General features: G+C 49.2%; 1 protein-coding gene across 2 annotated transcripts in view; it reads right to left on the bottom strand.

Annotated features, from left to right (window-relative positions):
• The window catches only part of EFCAB6 (EF-hand calcium binding domain 6), an 803,637-nt gene that overhangs the window by 338,703 nt on the left and 451,142 nt on the right, over window positions 1-13,792 (bottom strand). For both annotated transcript variants that reach the window (XM_078673866.1, XM_078673867.1), the window contains one exon: window positions 11,687-11,820. In XM_078673866.1, the coding sequence (XP_078529992.1) occupies window positions 11,687-11,820 (134 nt within the window). The remainder of the gene's footprint in view (window positions 1-11,686; window positions 11,821-13,792) is intronic.

Here is a 13,792-nt window from a genome sequence, read left to right as displayed (position 1 = left end):
TGGAGATACCAACAGGGAGCACGGCGGCCTCTGGACATTGGTCTGAAGCACTAGGAGGGTCTTTGGAGGCCTTCTCTACAACAAGGGAGCGGTCACAATGTGATGTGGAGTCATCCACACAACTTGGCAGATCATTGACTGGTGTGATGACTGAGCATGCGGCTGGGCACATGGTACATGAAGAGTGTGAACAGGAGGATGAATTTGGATTGGAATGAGATGAAGGCAGTGACAAGTGGCATGAAGGTGAAGTGTGTGATGACAAGGAGGTGGGATTGCCAGTAGAGCAGGGTGTGAGGAGCAGTGGTGTAATAGCTCCTTCAGGTCTTGTTGTACAGACGTCAAGTGGGGGTTCTGGAGACCATGCTGGGTGGAAGGTAATTAAGTATGCAGGGATACCCAGGGGTGGGGGGAATCGGGACTCTTCCTCCTCTGGGGACTTTTTCTCTCTTCTTGTAGGTTAGTTTAATGGGGCGACAGGCACACTGCAAGTTGGGGTGGCTCTTTGGTCTACCGCAGGGGTGCAGGGTGGGGGGTTTGTGTTTTGAGGGTTCATTGGGGGTGGTGGGGGGGACTTTTCTTTCTTGTTTGTATCGAGGCTGCGCTTTGTTCCATATTTGCTGCTATGTGCCTGTTTCATGGCGGTGGGGGGCAGAATGTTTACTTCTGGGATGGGGGTAAGGGGCTGAGGGTGTTGAGCTGGAACGTCAACGGTCTTGGTGACAGGATAAAACGCGGGATAGTACTGCAATATTTGAAGCGATGCTCCCCAGATGTAGTTTTGCTCCAGGAGACCCACTTGGTAGGTAATACGTGCCAGGCACTGAATAGACGAGGTTACCGATTGGTGGCCCATTCCGGCTTTACCACTGGGTCGAGGGGGGCGGGCATCCTGGTTAGGAACTCCCTCCCCCTGGAGATAGATGGCACGGTGTTGGATGACAGAGGCCGCTACGCGGCTATTACGGGAAGGTGGGAGGGGAAGTTGATCTCCATATTGTCTGTGTATGTTCCGCCTGCTATACAGTCTACCACATTCACTGATTTGGGTGGGGTGGTTCTGGGGCTTCCTGACGGCTTGTTGGTAGTGGGTGGCGATTTTAATTCCGTGGTTAATGGGGAGAAAGATCGTAGCCCCCCCAGGCTCCTTCCCGCATCGCAGCTATGGCTGGGGAAATTTTTAGATACGTTTGGTCTGGCGGATTGTTGGAGACAACTGCACCCTGGACAGCTCCAGTACACCTTTTACTCGGGAGCTCATGGGAGTCTCTCGAGACTCGATTATATCCTCATACTGGCGGTGCAGATGGTCTCTGTACGGGAAATCAAGCATTTAGCTAGGGGGGTTTCCGACCACTCCCCGCTCTGGCTCACCATTGATGCACAGCTGGGGGCCGGGGGTCGGATTGCCCCGATCAATCCATGGCATTTTCATAACCCCAAAATTAGATCGGAGGTGGTCAAGTGTATGGACTTCTACTTTGCTGAGAATGAGGGGTCGGTGTCCTCCCCGGTCTCCTTGTGGGAGGCTTATAAAACTGTGATTCGTGGTCAGACTCTGTCCTTGATTGCTAGCGAGAGGAGGCGCAAAAATGAGGAGGTGGTGGGCTTGGAAACTGAAATTACTGGGTTGGAGGAACAGTTGGAGTCTGGGGCTACACCTGAGCGACTGCACTTTTTGGCTCTTAAGCAGTCTGAATATAGGGCTTTGGTGACTGACGCAGCCAAGGCAATGAATCGTGTGCAACAGGGGCGTTTGTATGATGTGGGTGATAAAGCGGGAAAGTTGATTGCTTGGCTAGACAAACGAGACAGATTGAATCGGGTGGTGCCAGTGGTTAAGAAAGTGGACGGAACACGAGTGGTGGACCCGGTTGAGATAGTCGAGGTGTTTGCCCAGCACTTTCGGAATGTCTACGCACCGGTCTCGGACAGACCAGAGGAGGACTCGCACTTGTTGCTTCGTGATCTCGCGTTGCCTAGCCTCTCAGAATCGGACAGGGTGCTTATGGAGGCGGACTTTTCCACTGATGAGGTTGCGCTCGCCATACGCTCCCTTCGCTCGGGGAAGGCCTCTGGTCCGAACGGTATACCAGTCGAACTGTACAAGCTACGCCCTGACAAAATGGCGTCGTATCTTTGTCGGATGTTTGCGGCATCGCGAGACCTTGGGTCCCTTCCCCGGGATCAAAGACTGGCGTCCATCGCGGTCATCCATAAAGATGGCAAACCCCGCGAACACTGTTCATCATATCGGCCGATATCGCTTTTGAATGCGGAACCCAAGATCCTGGCGAAGCTTTTGGCAAACCGATTGATCACGGTGATTAGTGATTTGATACACCCGGACCAGTCTGGTTTTATTCCCCATCGGAATACCGCGCTCAATCTTCGCCGTCTTCACGGTGTCCTGGCGAGGGCGGGGTCTCTCAATGAGCCGGCCATCCTGGTTTCCCTTGATGCCTCGATGGCCTTCGACACGGTTGAGTGGCCATATCTGTGGGCTGCTCTTGCTAAATTTGGTTTTGGCCCGAAGTTCATTGAGTGGGTCAGGCTTCTGTATGAGCAGCCGCTGGCTCAGGTGGTGGTCAACGGCAGAGCCTCGGAGCCCTTTGTTCTCGGACGCGGCACGAGGCAGGGGTGCCCTTTGTCGCCGCTTCTATTTGCGCTTGCCCTTGAACCGCTTGCTGCGTGGCTCCGCTGGGACCCCCACTCAAGGGTATTCGATGGTCCCCGGACTTCAAAGATCGCATATCACTATATGCCGACGACATATTACTGTACCTGACCTCCCCCCGTAAGTCACTAGGAGTCCTCTTCAACGTTTTGAGTTCCTTCGGACGAAACTCCGGTTTAGTTATCAACTGGGCCAAGTCTTGTATTTTCCCACTCACTGGAGACTCACCCTCTCTGCCCCGCGCTTGCCCGATACCTGTTTCTAGAGGTGGGTTTAAATACCTGGGGATCTATATTTCATTAGACCCTGTGATACGCTATGAGCGGAATTTAATGCCCCCGCTTGCCCGGCTTCGGTTGGACGTCGCGGCGTGGTGTAGTTTGCCTTTGTCCCCCTTGGGAAGAGCGGCCCTGTTCAAGATGATGTCTCTTCCCCGTTTTCTGTATGCCGTCCAAAACACACTCGATCTGGTGCCGGCCAGTTATTTTCGTGAAATTGAGGGCATTGCGTTGGCAAAGTTGACTTTGCCCTGGTACGACGGTGGTATAGCATTGCCTGATATTAAAAGATACTACTGGGCATCCCAGTTGAGCGCTGTTAACCATGCCATCTACGGTCCAGTTCCGAATCCTGCATTTGAGATGGATAGGTGGCAACTGCCCGGGGGCAATTATAACAGAGCGCTCTATTCTAGAGCCGCCAGGAAGAACCTGACGGGTCCCACTGGAGTGGCGGTGCGAGTGTGGGGTAGTGCGACTACGGCTACGGGATGGACGGATAGGCTGACCAGAGCGACCCCCCTATATGCCGCAGAGAGGTTGGGTGAACTATGGACGTCGAAGGGTTTCGATAGAAGGGACCTTATTGGCATTGGTAAAGTGGGCGACCTCTGGGCCAAAAATAGTGTTAAGACCTTTGAGGAATTGAAACAGGAATATAACTTGAATGATAAGGAATATTTCCGCTATCTCCAGGTCCGTCACGCACTTGAATCGGTTTTCCCAGCCGGATCTACAATCCCGGAGTATTCTCCCCTGGAGGACAGGGTGCTGGACGGATACGTTCCTGACAGCACTATCTCTCTTATCTATAAAAAACTCATCAATGATCGTTCGGACCTTCTTGTTCAGCTTCGATGTGCTTGGACTGGCTATGGGCTGGAGTTGGACGATGAAGACTGGCAGGCTGCTATATCCTCTCCTAAAGAGGTCGCGATTCCGGCGCGTCTCCGACTGGTACAGCTGAAGATTTGGCACAGAGTCTATGTCACGGGTCAACGATTGATGCATATGGGTTATTCTGCGGACGGGCTGTGTAGGCATGGCTGTGGTATGCTTGCTACCTTCCTCCACATCATATGGGAATGTCCGGAGGTGGTGATTTTTTGGACTCGAGTGCATGCGGTGATGGGTGAGGTGACGGGCGTTGAGTTATTGCCTGAGGCCAGACGCTGTTTGTTGAACATCTGGGAGCCGAATGACTGCACTGTTGCTCAGACTCAATGGGTCATGCTGGGCAACATGGTTGCGAAAAGGGACATCGCTCAATTGTGGGGGTCTCAGAGGGCACCATCAGTTCTCACCTGGGAAGAAAACATGGACTGGTGCATGTTCAGAGAAATTTTTTTATATGTTTCCCGTGGTAGGCCCAAGAAATGGGGTAGGGTGTGGGGTCAATGGAATTCATACCGAGGAGAGATATGCGCTCCCCCTCTTACTGAAGCTCCCGACACTCCTCGATCTCCTTGACTGTACGTTTCGGTTTCCCAATTTCCCGCACTGCACGATGTGTTTCTTGCTCTCTGTCCCCCCCTTCTCCCAGGATCTCTCCTGCTTCCTAACACTGTTCATTGTTCGCCTTCTCCCCATACCGTATGGAACAGTCATTACATTGCAGGGTACCACCTCGACTCTTTCTATGGTTCAGTTTTTGTTGTTTATTTTGTATAAAATGTGAAACCTTTCAAATATCCTCTTATTGCCACGAACTTTGGATAATATCATGCTTTATCGCTGCCGGACCTTCGGTTGTCGGCTGATGAGCTGTGTCTTATTGCGTTACTGTTATTGCATATGACTGGCCGGCCCTGGTGGTTGTAGGCCTGTAACTGTATTCCTTTTCTTACTAATAAAGGTTTTTATAAAAAAAAAAAAAAAAAAGAATGCAGGGATACAGAAGGAAGAAGCGGAAACGACATCAGGGCTGCATCCGGCTGCAAAGGATTGTAAAGGGACAGTAGGGATGGGGGACACCCCCCTTGGACGCAAAAGCGTCGACAGATTCAGGTGCGATGACAAGGAAAAGGATGGTCACAAGAAATGCCGGTCCTTACATAGGTCTGAAGATGCCCCTGGGGTCTCACATATCAGACTAAGAGCCGCATATGGAGACACAAATATGTGGATGTTTTCAAGCTGCTTTATAGAGACATCCAAGCGAAATACGGGTCAAAGGAGGAAGAATGGGAGTTAGCGAGAAGGCCCAAGGTATCCATTACTATGTAGAACTGGATGTCAACATTCTTGATCTTTGCCAGCATATACTGTGAAAAGGATGCAGATAGGGCCATAGCCATATTCAAATACATCCACATAATACGGAAAGCGCAGATGCACTTTGGTGGTTAACTCTGGCTCAGTTATGATGAGGAATTCAGGGTTAGGGTAAGTCTTAGCCCTGACAAGCCTTGGAGGGATAGGAACTCTGAATTGGGGATGTAGTGGGAGTCCTCAACACAGTCTATGGCCTCAACTCACACATTGAGTGGCATTACCATTACTTACACACCCTTTCAGCCCAATTCAGCTCAGCAGGGGATGGGTAACACAGCTCAGGCCCCTAGCACAAATATCGAGGCTTTCTGGAATTTAGAAAGAGGCTTTGCTCACAACACCCATGCAAGTTCAAGCATGAGTGTTCCAAATGTGGTGACTGACACCCCGTTGCTCAGTGTTTCTCATTGGCAAGCCCCTCTGAACAATGGTAGGCAACCAGAAGGAAGAGACCTGCGGGCCCGACTAGCCCAAAAGGTTCATTTATACGCCAATAGGATGGGAAACATAATGCCCTGGCTGGTTATTTATCCTGACAGAGAGGCGACTTTGAGATTGGAGTGGGGATTCCAGGAGAGTTTCAGGGTTGGCTATTAGCGACCTAGAGGTAAGACATGGGCTGACAATTTTCAGTCAGCTATGGCAGCTCCAGGGTTGCTGGTTGCCAATCTACACAAAGAGATTCTAGAAAGGAGGATTGTGAACCCTTTGCATGTTTGGCCGTTGACTGGCTTGATCATATCTCCTCTGGGTGTGGTTCCCAAGAAACATGAAGGGGAATTCCACTTGATCCATCATTTATCTTGGCCGCAGGGGGTTTCAGTGAAAGACTTTATTGCGCCAGAGGACATAAGGGGGGTGTGTGCTTCTGTTGACTACGCTATCTGATTGATCAGAGTGTGTGGGGTGGAGCCGGAAGTGTGACATCAAGACGGTTTTTAGGCTATTACCTACACCCCAATTTCCTACTGGTGGATGCAATTAGATGTGGCAATTTATGTTGACCGAACGATGCCTATATGGGTTGTGTCATTTATTGTGCCCTATTTGAGACATTTAGTACATTTCTGCAATAGGTCTTCACGAGGAGCAGTGGGCACTGTGAGGTGTCGAACTATCGAGATGATTTTCTCTTTGTTGGGCTGGCTGGTTAGGACAAATGTCGCAAGGTTCTGAGGCCTTTTGAGGACATCGTAGAGGACTTTGGGGTGCGGTTGGTGCTGGAGAAAACAGAGCGTCCTCGCATAGTTTTTACCTTTTTGGGCATCGAATTGGATACAGTCCAGATGATAGTGAGGTTGCCCAGAGCAAAGGTGTTGGACATTCAGAACTTTCTTGAGGAAGTGGTGGTGGCAAGCAGATTGGAACTCGGGTGGTGAAACAATTGTTGGATGTACGTTGTTACAACGCATGCTTTTAGCACGCATGCTGTAACAACGCGGTTTTTATAACGCATTCTTTTACAACGCATAACAGAAAGGGGTGTTGGATAGTGAACATTTTAATTTACTATTCCAACACCAGTCCCCGTTGACACTAGGGAAGGTGTTGGATAGTAAATTAAAAGTATTCCCTAGCCTTGAGCGCCCCCCAGAGTCATACGTTGTAATAGAATGCGATTTAAAGCCGCGTTGTAATAGCACTGCGTGCTAAAAGTTGCGTCGTAAACGACGTTCCCCACAATTGTTGGGGTTCTTGAATTGTGCATGCAGAGTGGTCAAGGGTGTTCCGATCTTTTTCAGGAGACTGGGTTTGGCCATTTCCAGAACAACCTTACCACACCATAGGATTCGGGTGTCCCTAGGAGTGAGAGCTGACCTTCGGTTTGGAAATCCTTTCTGACTGATTCTAATGGGGTGTCAATGCATTTTCAGGAGGAGGAAAGATATTTTCTGAAACCCAAGTTTTATGGTCCAAAGATATCAGAGCTGAAAGAAGTGGGGATGGTATCCCCCAAGAATTTAATTTGTACCATAGCGTTCCTTGATTGACTCTGTCGAATGCTGCGCTGTAGTCCACAAAGCAGCAGAATAGAGGTAGCTGGTTGGCCAAAGAGGCTCTCCACGACAGATAGGACAGCGCTATTATGTTGTCCGTCGTGGAGCAGCCTGTTCTGAAGCCTGACTGGGTGCGGGGCAAGATATTATTTTCTGTAACCCAATTTTCGAGTTCCGCCAGTAAAACACGGGCGTAGGCTTTAGCTTCAATGTCCAGCAAAGCTATTAGTCTGTAATTAGCCGGATTTGAGCGATTGCCCTTTTTATAAATTGGGTGTAGTATTGAGCCCTGCCAGGTAGATGGAATTGTGGCTGTAAGAAAAGTTTGTCCAAAGAGAGGTGTGAGGAGCTCTGCCCAAAACTGTCGAGATGATTTAAAAACTGCTGCAGGTATTCCATTTGGCCCTGGCGCACCGTCGTTCTTCATTCGACTAATGGCCTTGGTTACTGCGGCTACAGAAATATCCGGACCCTGGGTGTTTTCATAAGATAGTGCTTGAGGCAAGGAGGGAGTTGGCAGCTCCCCTGCCCCACTGCTGTAGAGTTGATTGATGTGATTCACCCATACATTCTCGGGTACCCCGTTCTCTTTAGTCTGGCCACTGTTGCTAAGTTGATTGATGTATCTCCAGAATGGGGCCGGATTGTTTTCTTTTAAGAGAGAGAACATTTTACGCTAGGCTTCCTCTGTTCGTTTAATCCGTTGGGCCCATGCACGCTTCTTGCAAGCAGCTCGAAGTGGCCCTTTTGTGGCACATTGAAATGCTCTTGCCCCTTTTATTCTTCCCTTTGGGCTGTTTTGGCTCTTCCATTTGCTTTCCGGCATTTCCTTATTTGAGTCTCGATTTAAAGCCTTTGACGCCTGTTTTCCTTGAGCGTCAGATGTTCCCCCAGAGCCCGATGCAAATCTATCAAAAGAATGGGCCAATAGTCTAAGAGGGCTTGTGGTTTAATGGAAGTTTTTAATTGATCGTTTTTCATCGCCCATACAGACAGTTTTGTGTCCAGATTAATGGACCATTTTATCCTGCGTGGGATTTTGTCAATTTCCTCGCCCGTAGATTCTCCTACGGGTGTACATCTGCAGGATGCAACGGTGGAAAGGCTAAAGGATGCTCTTAGGGGCCTATGGTCGCTCTCTATTCGGTGATCGATGTTAAAATCATTTAGGTGGAGAGCTAGTGTGCTTCCGATGAACAAATAGTCAATAGTTGAGATGTTCCTATACGTTGGGGGCGGTGCCCATGTATGATCATTTGCTTTCCTTAGATTATGAGCGGATGATATAGAACAGGCATTGAATAAAGCTTGTAATAGCGCGACCTCTTTGACGTGCTTGTTTTCATTTCCTATTTTGTCAAGAGATCTATTGTTAAAGTCCCCAACTATAAGTGGATTGTGATTAGGATATTTAATGAGGAGATCTCCAATAATGGCGGCCAGGTCGTCAAGTGCTTGGTTTCTCGGGTGCAGGGCTGGATTAACGTAGCAGTTAAATAGTAGCAAGCGGAGCGGGGTGTAATGATTTTTTATTCCGTTGATACGTAGTACTTGAATTCCAGGTAAATCGGATGCTATCATAGTTGCTTTCAGCCTACACGAATGCTTGATGTAAACAGGGAGGCCGCCCATCAGCCGCCCAAAAATATTGCGTCTTGTTGCTGGGACATGGATTTCAAAGTATCCGGAAAGGGCTGTTGTAGCTGTTGCCCATGTTTCCTGGAGACAAATTAAATCGCCGCTTCGAAGGTACTCTACAGCCGAGTCGTTTTTAAACAGTTTCTGGAGGCCAGCCACGTTCCAGGAGATGATTGTTAGGTAATTGTTTTGATTGTTCAGGGTGTAATCAGTTTTGCCTTTGGGGAAGTCAAAGATACGATCGAGCTAAATGGCGGCCGTTTTCGGCCTGGTATCCAGAGTGATTATTAATGGCCTGGTTGCTGGTAAAAACTCTTCTCTAATTAGTAGAGCAAGTAATCCTCAGATGTTCGTGATGAAGAAGAGTGTTGGCCGGGTTGTTTCCAGAGCGCGAGTCTTCCCTGCATTTTAAGATGGAATAAGTATTTTGGGAATTATTAGCTAAAACGTGAGGGTATCTGTCTTGAGGTGGGTGCCTGATCTCAATGCCCCAATCTGCCAGTTGATTAGCTTTACGTAACATTGCTGTCAGGTTTAACTGTTGATATAGCCCAACCACTGTTGAATCATCGTGGGAGTCACCTGACAGGCCTTGAAATTTCACCCAGGCGATATCTGCCGAGCCTATATGTTCCAATGATGGGAACATGGCTTGCTGGACACTCGTTTATCCACTGGGCAGCTAAAGTCACAGAATACCAGATTCATGAACGTAACCTATGAATGCCAGCAGCCGACATGAGGTGCTCTGGAGGGTCAAGAATGGGGTGCAGTGGGGTAACCTGCTTACATTTTTAGCAACCATGGTACCAAAATGGGGATTTCTGAACATGCTTGTTCTTCACCTTGGGGAAAACGATTTTGTGTTGTTATCATGGCTCATCCTACTGAAACACATGCAACGTAACTTGTTATTAAATGAGCAAAAGTTGGCAGGGACCTGTTTGGTATAGCCAGACTTTGTGCTGCGGTGTAAGTGGAGGGGTGCTATAAAACATGTGGTGATCGATAAAACCTGGAGGATGCTCAACAGGGTAATGATGGTTTTTTGTGGGGGGAATGATGCCAAGGTGTTGGTGCATCGGGACATTAAGGAGGAGGAAATGGGTCTTTGTCGTTCTGATGGGGTGCATATCTCTGAGTTGGGAAACGCATTTTACCTTTTGGAATTGAGGGACCTCCCTGGGGATCTGTGAAAAGAGAAAGTCTCTCTGAGCAGATGAGGGGCCGGGGAGTTGATGTGTTGCAGTGGGTTCATGGATGGGTCAGTAAAACGCGCTCTAGGGTTTAACTGGGTGGCAGTAGTTGGGGGAGATGTAAAGTCAGATGCAGGTGTACCCACCCCTTGGGGGGAGGAAGGGGGCATAGGCAAAGGAGGACAGTGTGCAGGATGCCCGGGACACAGCAAGTAGGCTTCAGTGAAGGATGCTTTTGTAAAAGAAGTGAGAATAAATCTGGTCATTGAAGGCGCTCATGGGGAAAAGGTGAAAGGAAGAGTGAAGCAAGATTGGCTGGGGTGAAAGCAAGTATGAAAAGAGAATGAGAGAGGTGGATACATAAGATGCTGCAAAGTTGTTTAGAAGTTGAAATGTTAAGTTAATTACAATCCTGTGCTAATAAATGGCCTTTTACACTCACTGGAGTGTGGTGTGTGATTACCACATTATGGAGGGTCCCCTGGGAAGCAGAGGCGCAGCCTAGTCATCCCAGGGGATTCTTCGTCAGAGGGGTGACATGGCAGGACAGGAGAGGTAAGTGGTGAGCGGGGTGGAGTTTAGAGGTGGTTAATAATGGGAGCCGGGAGAGGGCTCAATTCCCTGTACTACCAGTGAAAGTTTTGAAGCAAGAGTTAAGGTTTGGGTCAGGTGGCTGTAACAAGGGTGTCCTCTTTGAATGGTTAGAGCAGGTTGCAAAGTGGGCAGTGGTGCAGCAGTAGTTGGGAAAGTGGGAGTCAGATGCGAGCGTACCATCCCCTCAGTGGGAGGGGGAGAGAACATGAAGGAGGATGGTGTGCAGGATGCCTGGGACATGGCAAGGAGACTGCAAGGAAGGATGCTTGGGTAAAAGAAGTGAGAATGAATCTGGTCATGGAAGGAGCTCATGGATTAAAGGTAAAAGGAAGAGTGAAGCAAGATTGGCTGGGGTGAAAGCAAGAGTGACGAGAGAATGAGGGAGGGGGATACAAAGAACTATGTTTAAGATGCTGCAAAGCTGTTAAATGTTAAGTTAATTGCAATCCTGTCCTAATAAATGGCCTTTTACACTAGAGTGTGGTGTGTGATTACCTCACGAAGACGAGCATACAGCGGTCATGAGGCCTTCCTGCCTTTAAAGCACCTCTAAAAACCTGACTGATTCTTCTCATGATTTCAAACAAAAGCAAACTAAAACAAAAATGGGGAAACAAGCAGAATCGAATGTGAACCTGTGCGAAAGCAGCAGCCGTTAGTGGAATGTGTATGACGCCTGTGCCATGCCGCGGGCATAAGCGATGCCCCCTAACTAACGTTGTGTCTGCGAGTTCACAGATTCCAGTATGTGATTTGGATATTTCAAACATCAAGAATCGGCATAATGATTAACATCCTTTAGAACTAAAACTGTACGCACATGGCAACCTGAACAACTCAATGTATACAATATTATTCCTCTCAGTGGATTATTGTTTGTGTCATAGTGAGTATTAACCGTAGTATACCTGTGTATTCCAGTTGTAAAAGGGCCCTATATGAACAACATACATATCCAATACTATGCCTTCCCCTTGTCACTGGACACAAACTCCCATGATAGGACAAAAACCCCGATGTATCATCCTTTACCTTGGAGGAGCGCCTTAGTTTTTCTATGAGCTTACTGAGACATTCTTCCGCCGTCGTGTGATGAACGTGGTTATTATTCACATAGTGGTTTGAGCCTGGACGTGAAGGAACTTCTGGCCCAATCTCATGTGGATCTGAAACAATGAAACAGCAGTGTGCATCTTAAAACCATACATCATGATATCAGCTGCAGGTGACTGAAGTGAACACCAAGAAAGGACCAATGCCTAAAACAAACCATCAAGAAAAACAAGCATTAACAAAGCCAATAAATCTCACCTTTCAGACCTATTGGCTTTCCTAGCTCCTTTTGGCGATGTACAGCGTCAGGAGGAAAGCAAAATGCTTTTTTTCGATGCTGTACAGCATTGGCAGGAAAAGTGAATAGACATGACATCTGCTTCAGCATTGTGATGCTGCACTCCTGAGGCAAAACAGCCGGGAGTTTGATCGCTTTTTAAAAATGTGTTGTTCACTTTTCTGTGTCTTTTAACTGCACTTACCCTCTGTACCTGCTCGCCTTTCACAGCGGATTTAGCGCTGTTAGTCACCAGGTGCAGGACGCTTGTCCCAGCGCTTCGCCTCGCCCGCAGGCCACGCCCCCTTCGGAGGCCACGCCCACCTCCAACATCATATAGGGACGCTGATTGCAAGCGCCGCCATTGTGATGCTGCACTCCTGAGGCAAAACAGCCGGGAGTTTGATCGCTTTTTAAAAATTTGTTGTTCACTTTTCTGTGTCTTTTAACTGCACTTACCCTCTGTACCTGCTCGCATTTCACAGCGGATTTAGCGCTGTTAGTCACCAGGCGCAGGACGCTTGTCCCAGCGCTTCGCCTCGCCCGCACGCCACGCCCCCTTCGGAGGCCACGCCCACCTCCACCATCATATAGGGACGCTGATTGCAAGCGCCGCCATTGTGATGCTGCACTCCTGAGGCAAAACAGCCGGGAGTTTGATCGCTTTTTAAAAATTTGATATTTACTTTTCTGTGTCTTTTAACTGCACTTACCCTCTGTACCTGCTCGCATTTCACAGCGGATTTAGCGCTGTTAGTCACCAGGCGCAGGACGCTTGTCCCAGCGCTTCGCCTCGCCCGCAGGCCACGCCCCCTTCGGAGGCCACGCCCACCCCCTCTGGTCCTCTCGGCTTTATATCATGTGCTTTCCTAGGAAGCGCAGCGGACGAGCGCAGCGGGCGCAACGTTTGCGCGCCAGAGGCGCGCCAAAGGAAAGCCCGTCTGCGCCCGTCCGCGACCGACCGGGACCAGGGGCAGGCCACTCTGCCTCACCCCTTCAATATTCCTCTGCGCAGTTGACCGGACTTCAAGGCCCCTGGCCTTTAGACGACTCGGTATTATCTCGAGTCACTAGGCTTGGCCTTTTCACATCTCATGCTCTTTCCGACTCCCGTCCTTTATCTCTGCCTCCGCTCAGCGGCCCTACCAAATCTTTACCCACTAGTTCTTCTTGCGTGTCTGTCTCCGCGATGTATCTCAATACTAGATCGGCTGTGAAGCATCAGCACGAACTCTTCACGTTACTAGACTCGCACAAACCTGACCTCCTATTCCTTACCGAGACCTGGTATTCCGACAGTTCCCTCCCTTCCCTACTGGCGATGCTTCCCCCTTCTTATTACACTCTTCGAGCTGATCGCCCTCCCGGAAAGCAAGGAGGTGGAGTTGCCCTGATTGCTCGGAAAGAAATTACCTTTCAACCTCTAGTTTCACTCCCCCTAGGCTCTTCAGACTGCTTAGTGGCCCGCTCACTTTCCTTCACCCCCCCTCTTACCTGTGTTCTTACTTATCGTCCACCTTCCCCCTCACAATCATTTCTTTCCAATTTCCAAGACTTGTTGGCTACCCTGGCAGTTAACCACTCGTCCATTGTCGTTCTTGGGGACTTCAATTTCTGGCCCTCCGATCCCGCGGAGTGCACGGTCTCCAAGGAGTTCTCAGAGTCGCTCAACTCTCTTAATTTCACCTCCGCGGTTCATGCCCCCACTCACAGTCAGGGCCATACCCTCGACCAAATCTGGCACCGAGAGTGCTCAGTCACCTCAGTATCCATATCCCCCTGCCCCTGGTCCGATCACTTCCTTATTT

Source organism: Lissotriton helveticus, chromosome 1_1 (assembly GCF_964261635.1).
Source record: "Lissotriton helveticus chromosome 1_1, aLisHel1.1, whole genome shotgun sequence".
NCBI lineage: Eukaryota > Metazoa > Chordata > Amphibia > Caudata > Salamandridae > Lissotriton > Lissotriton helveticus.
Note: the sequence above shows the minus strand (reverse complement) of the source record. Positions and strands in the feature narration are given on the sequence as shown.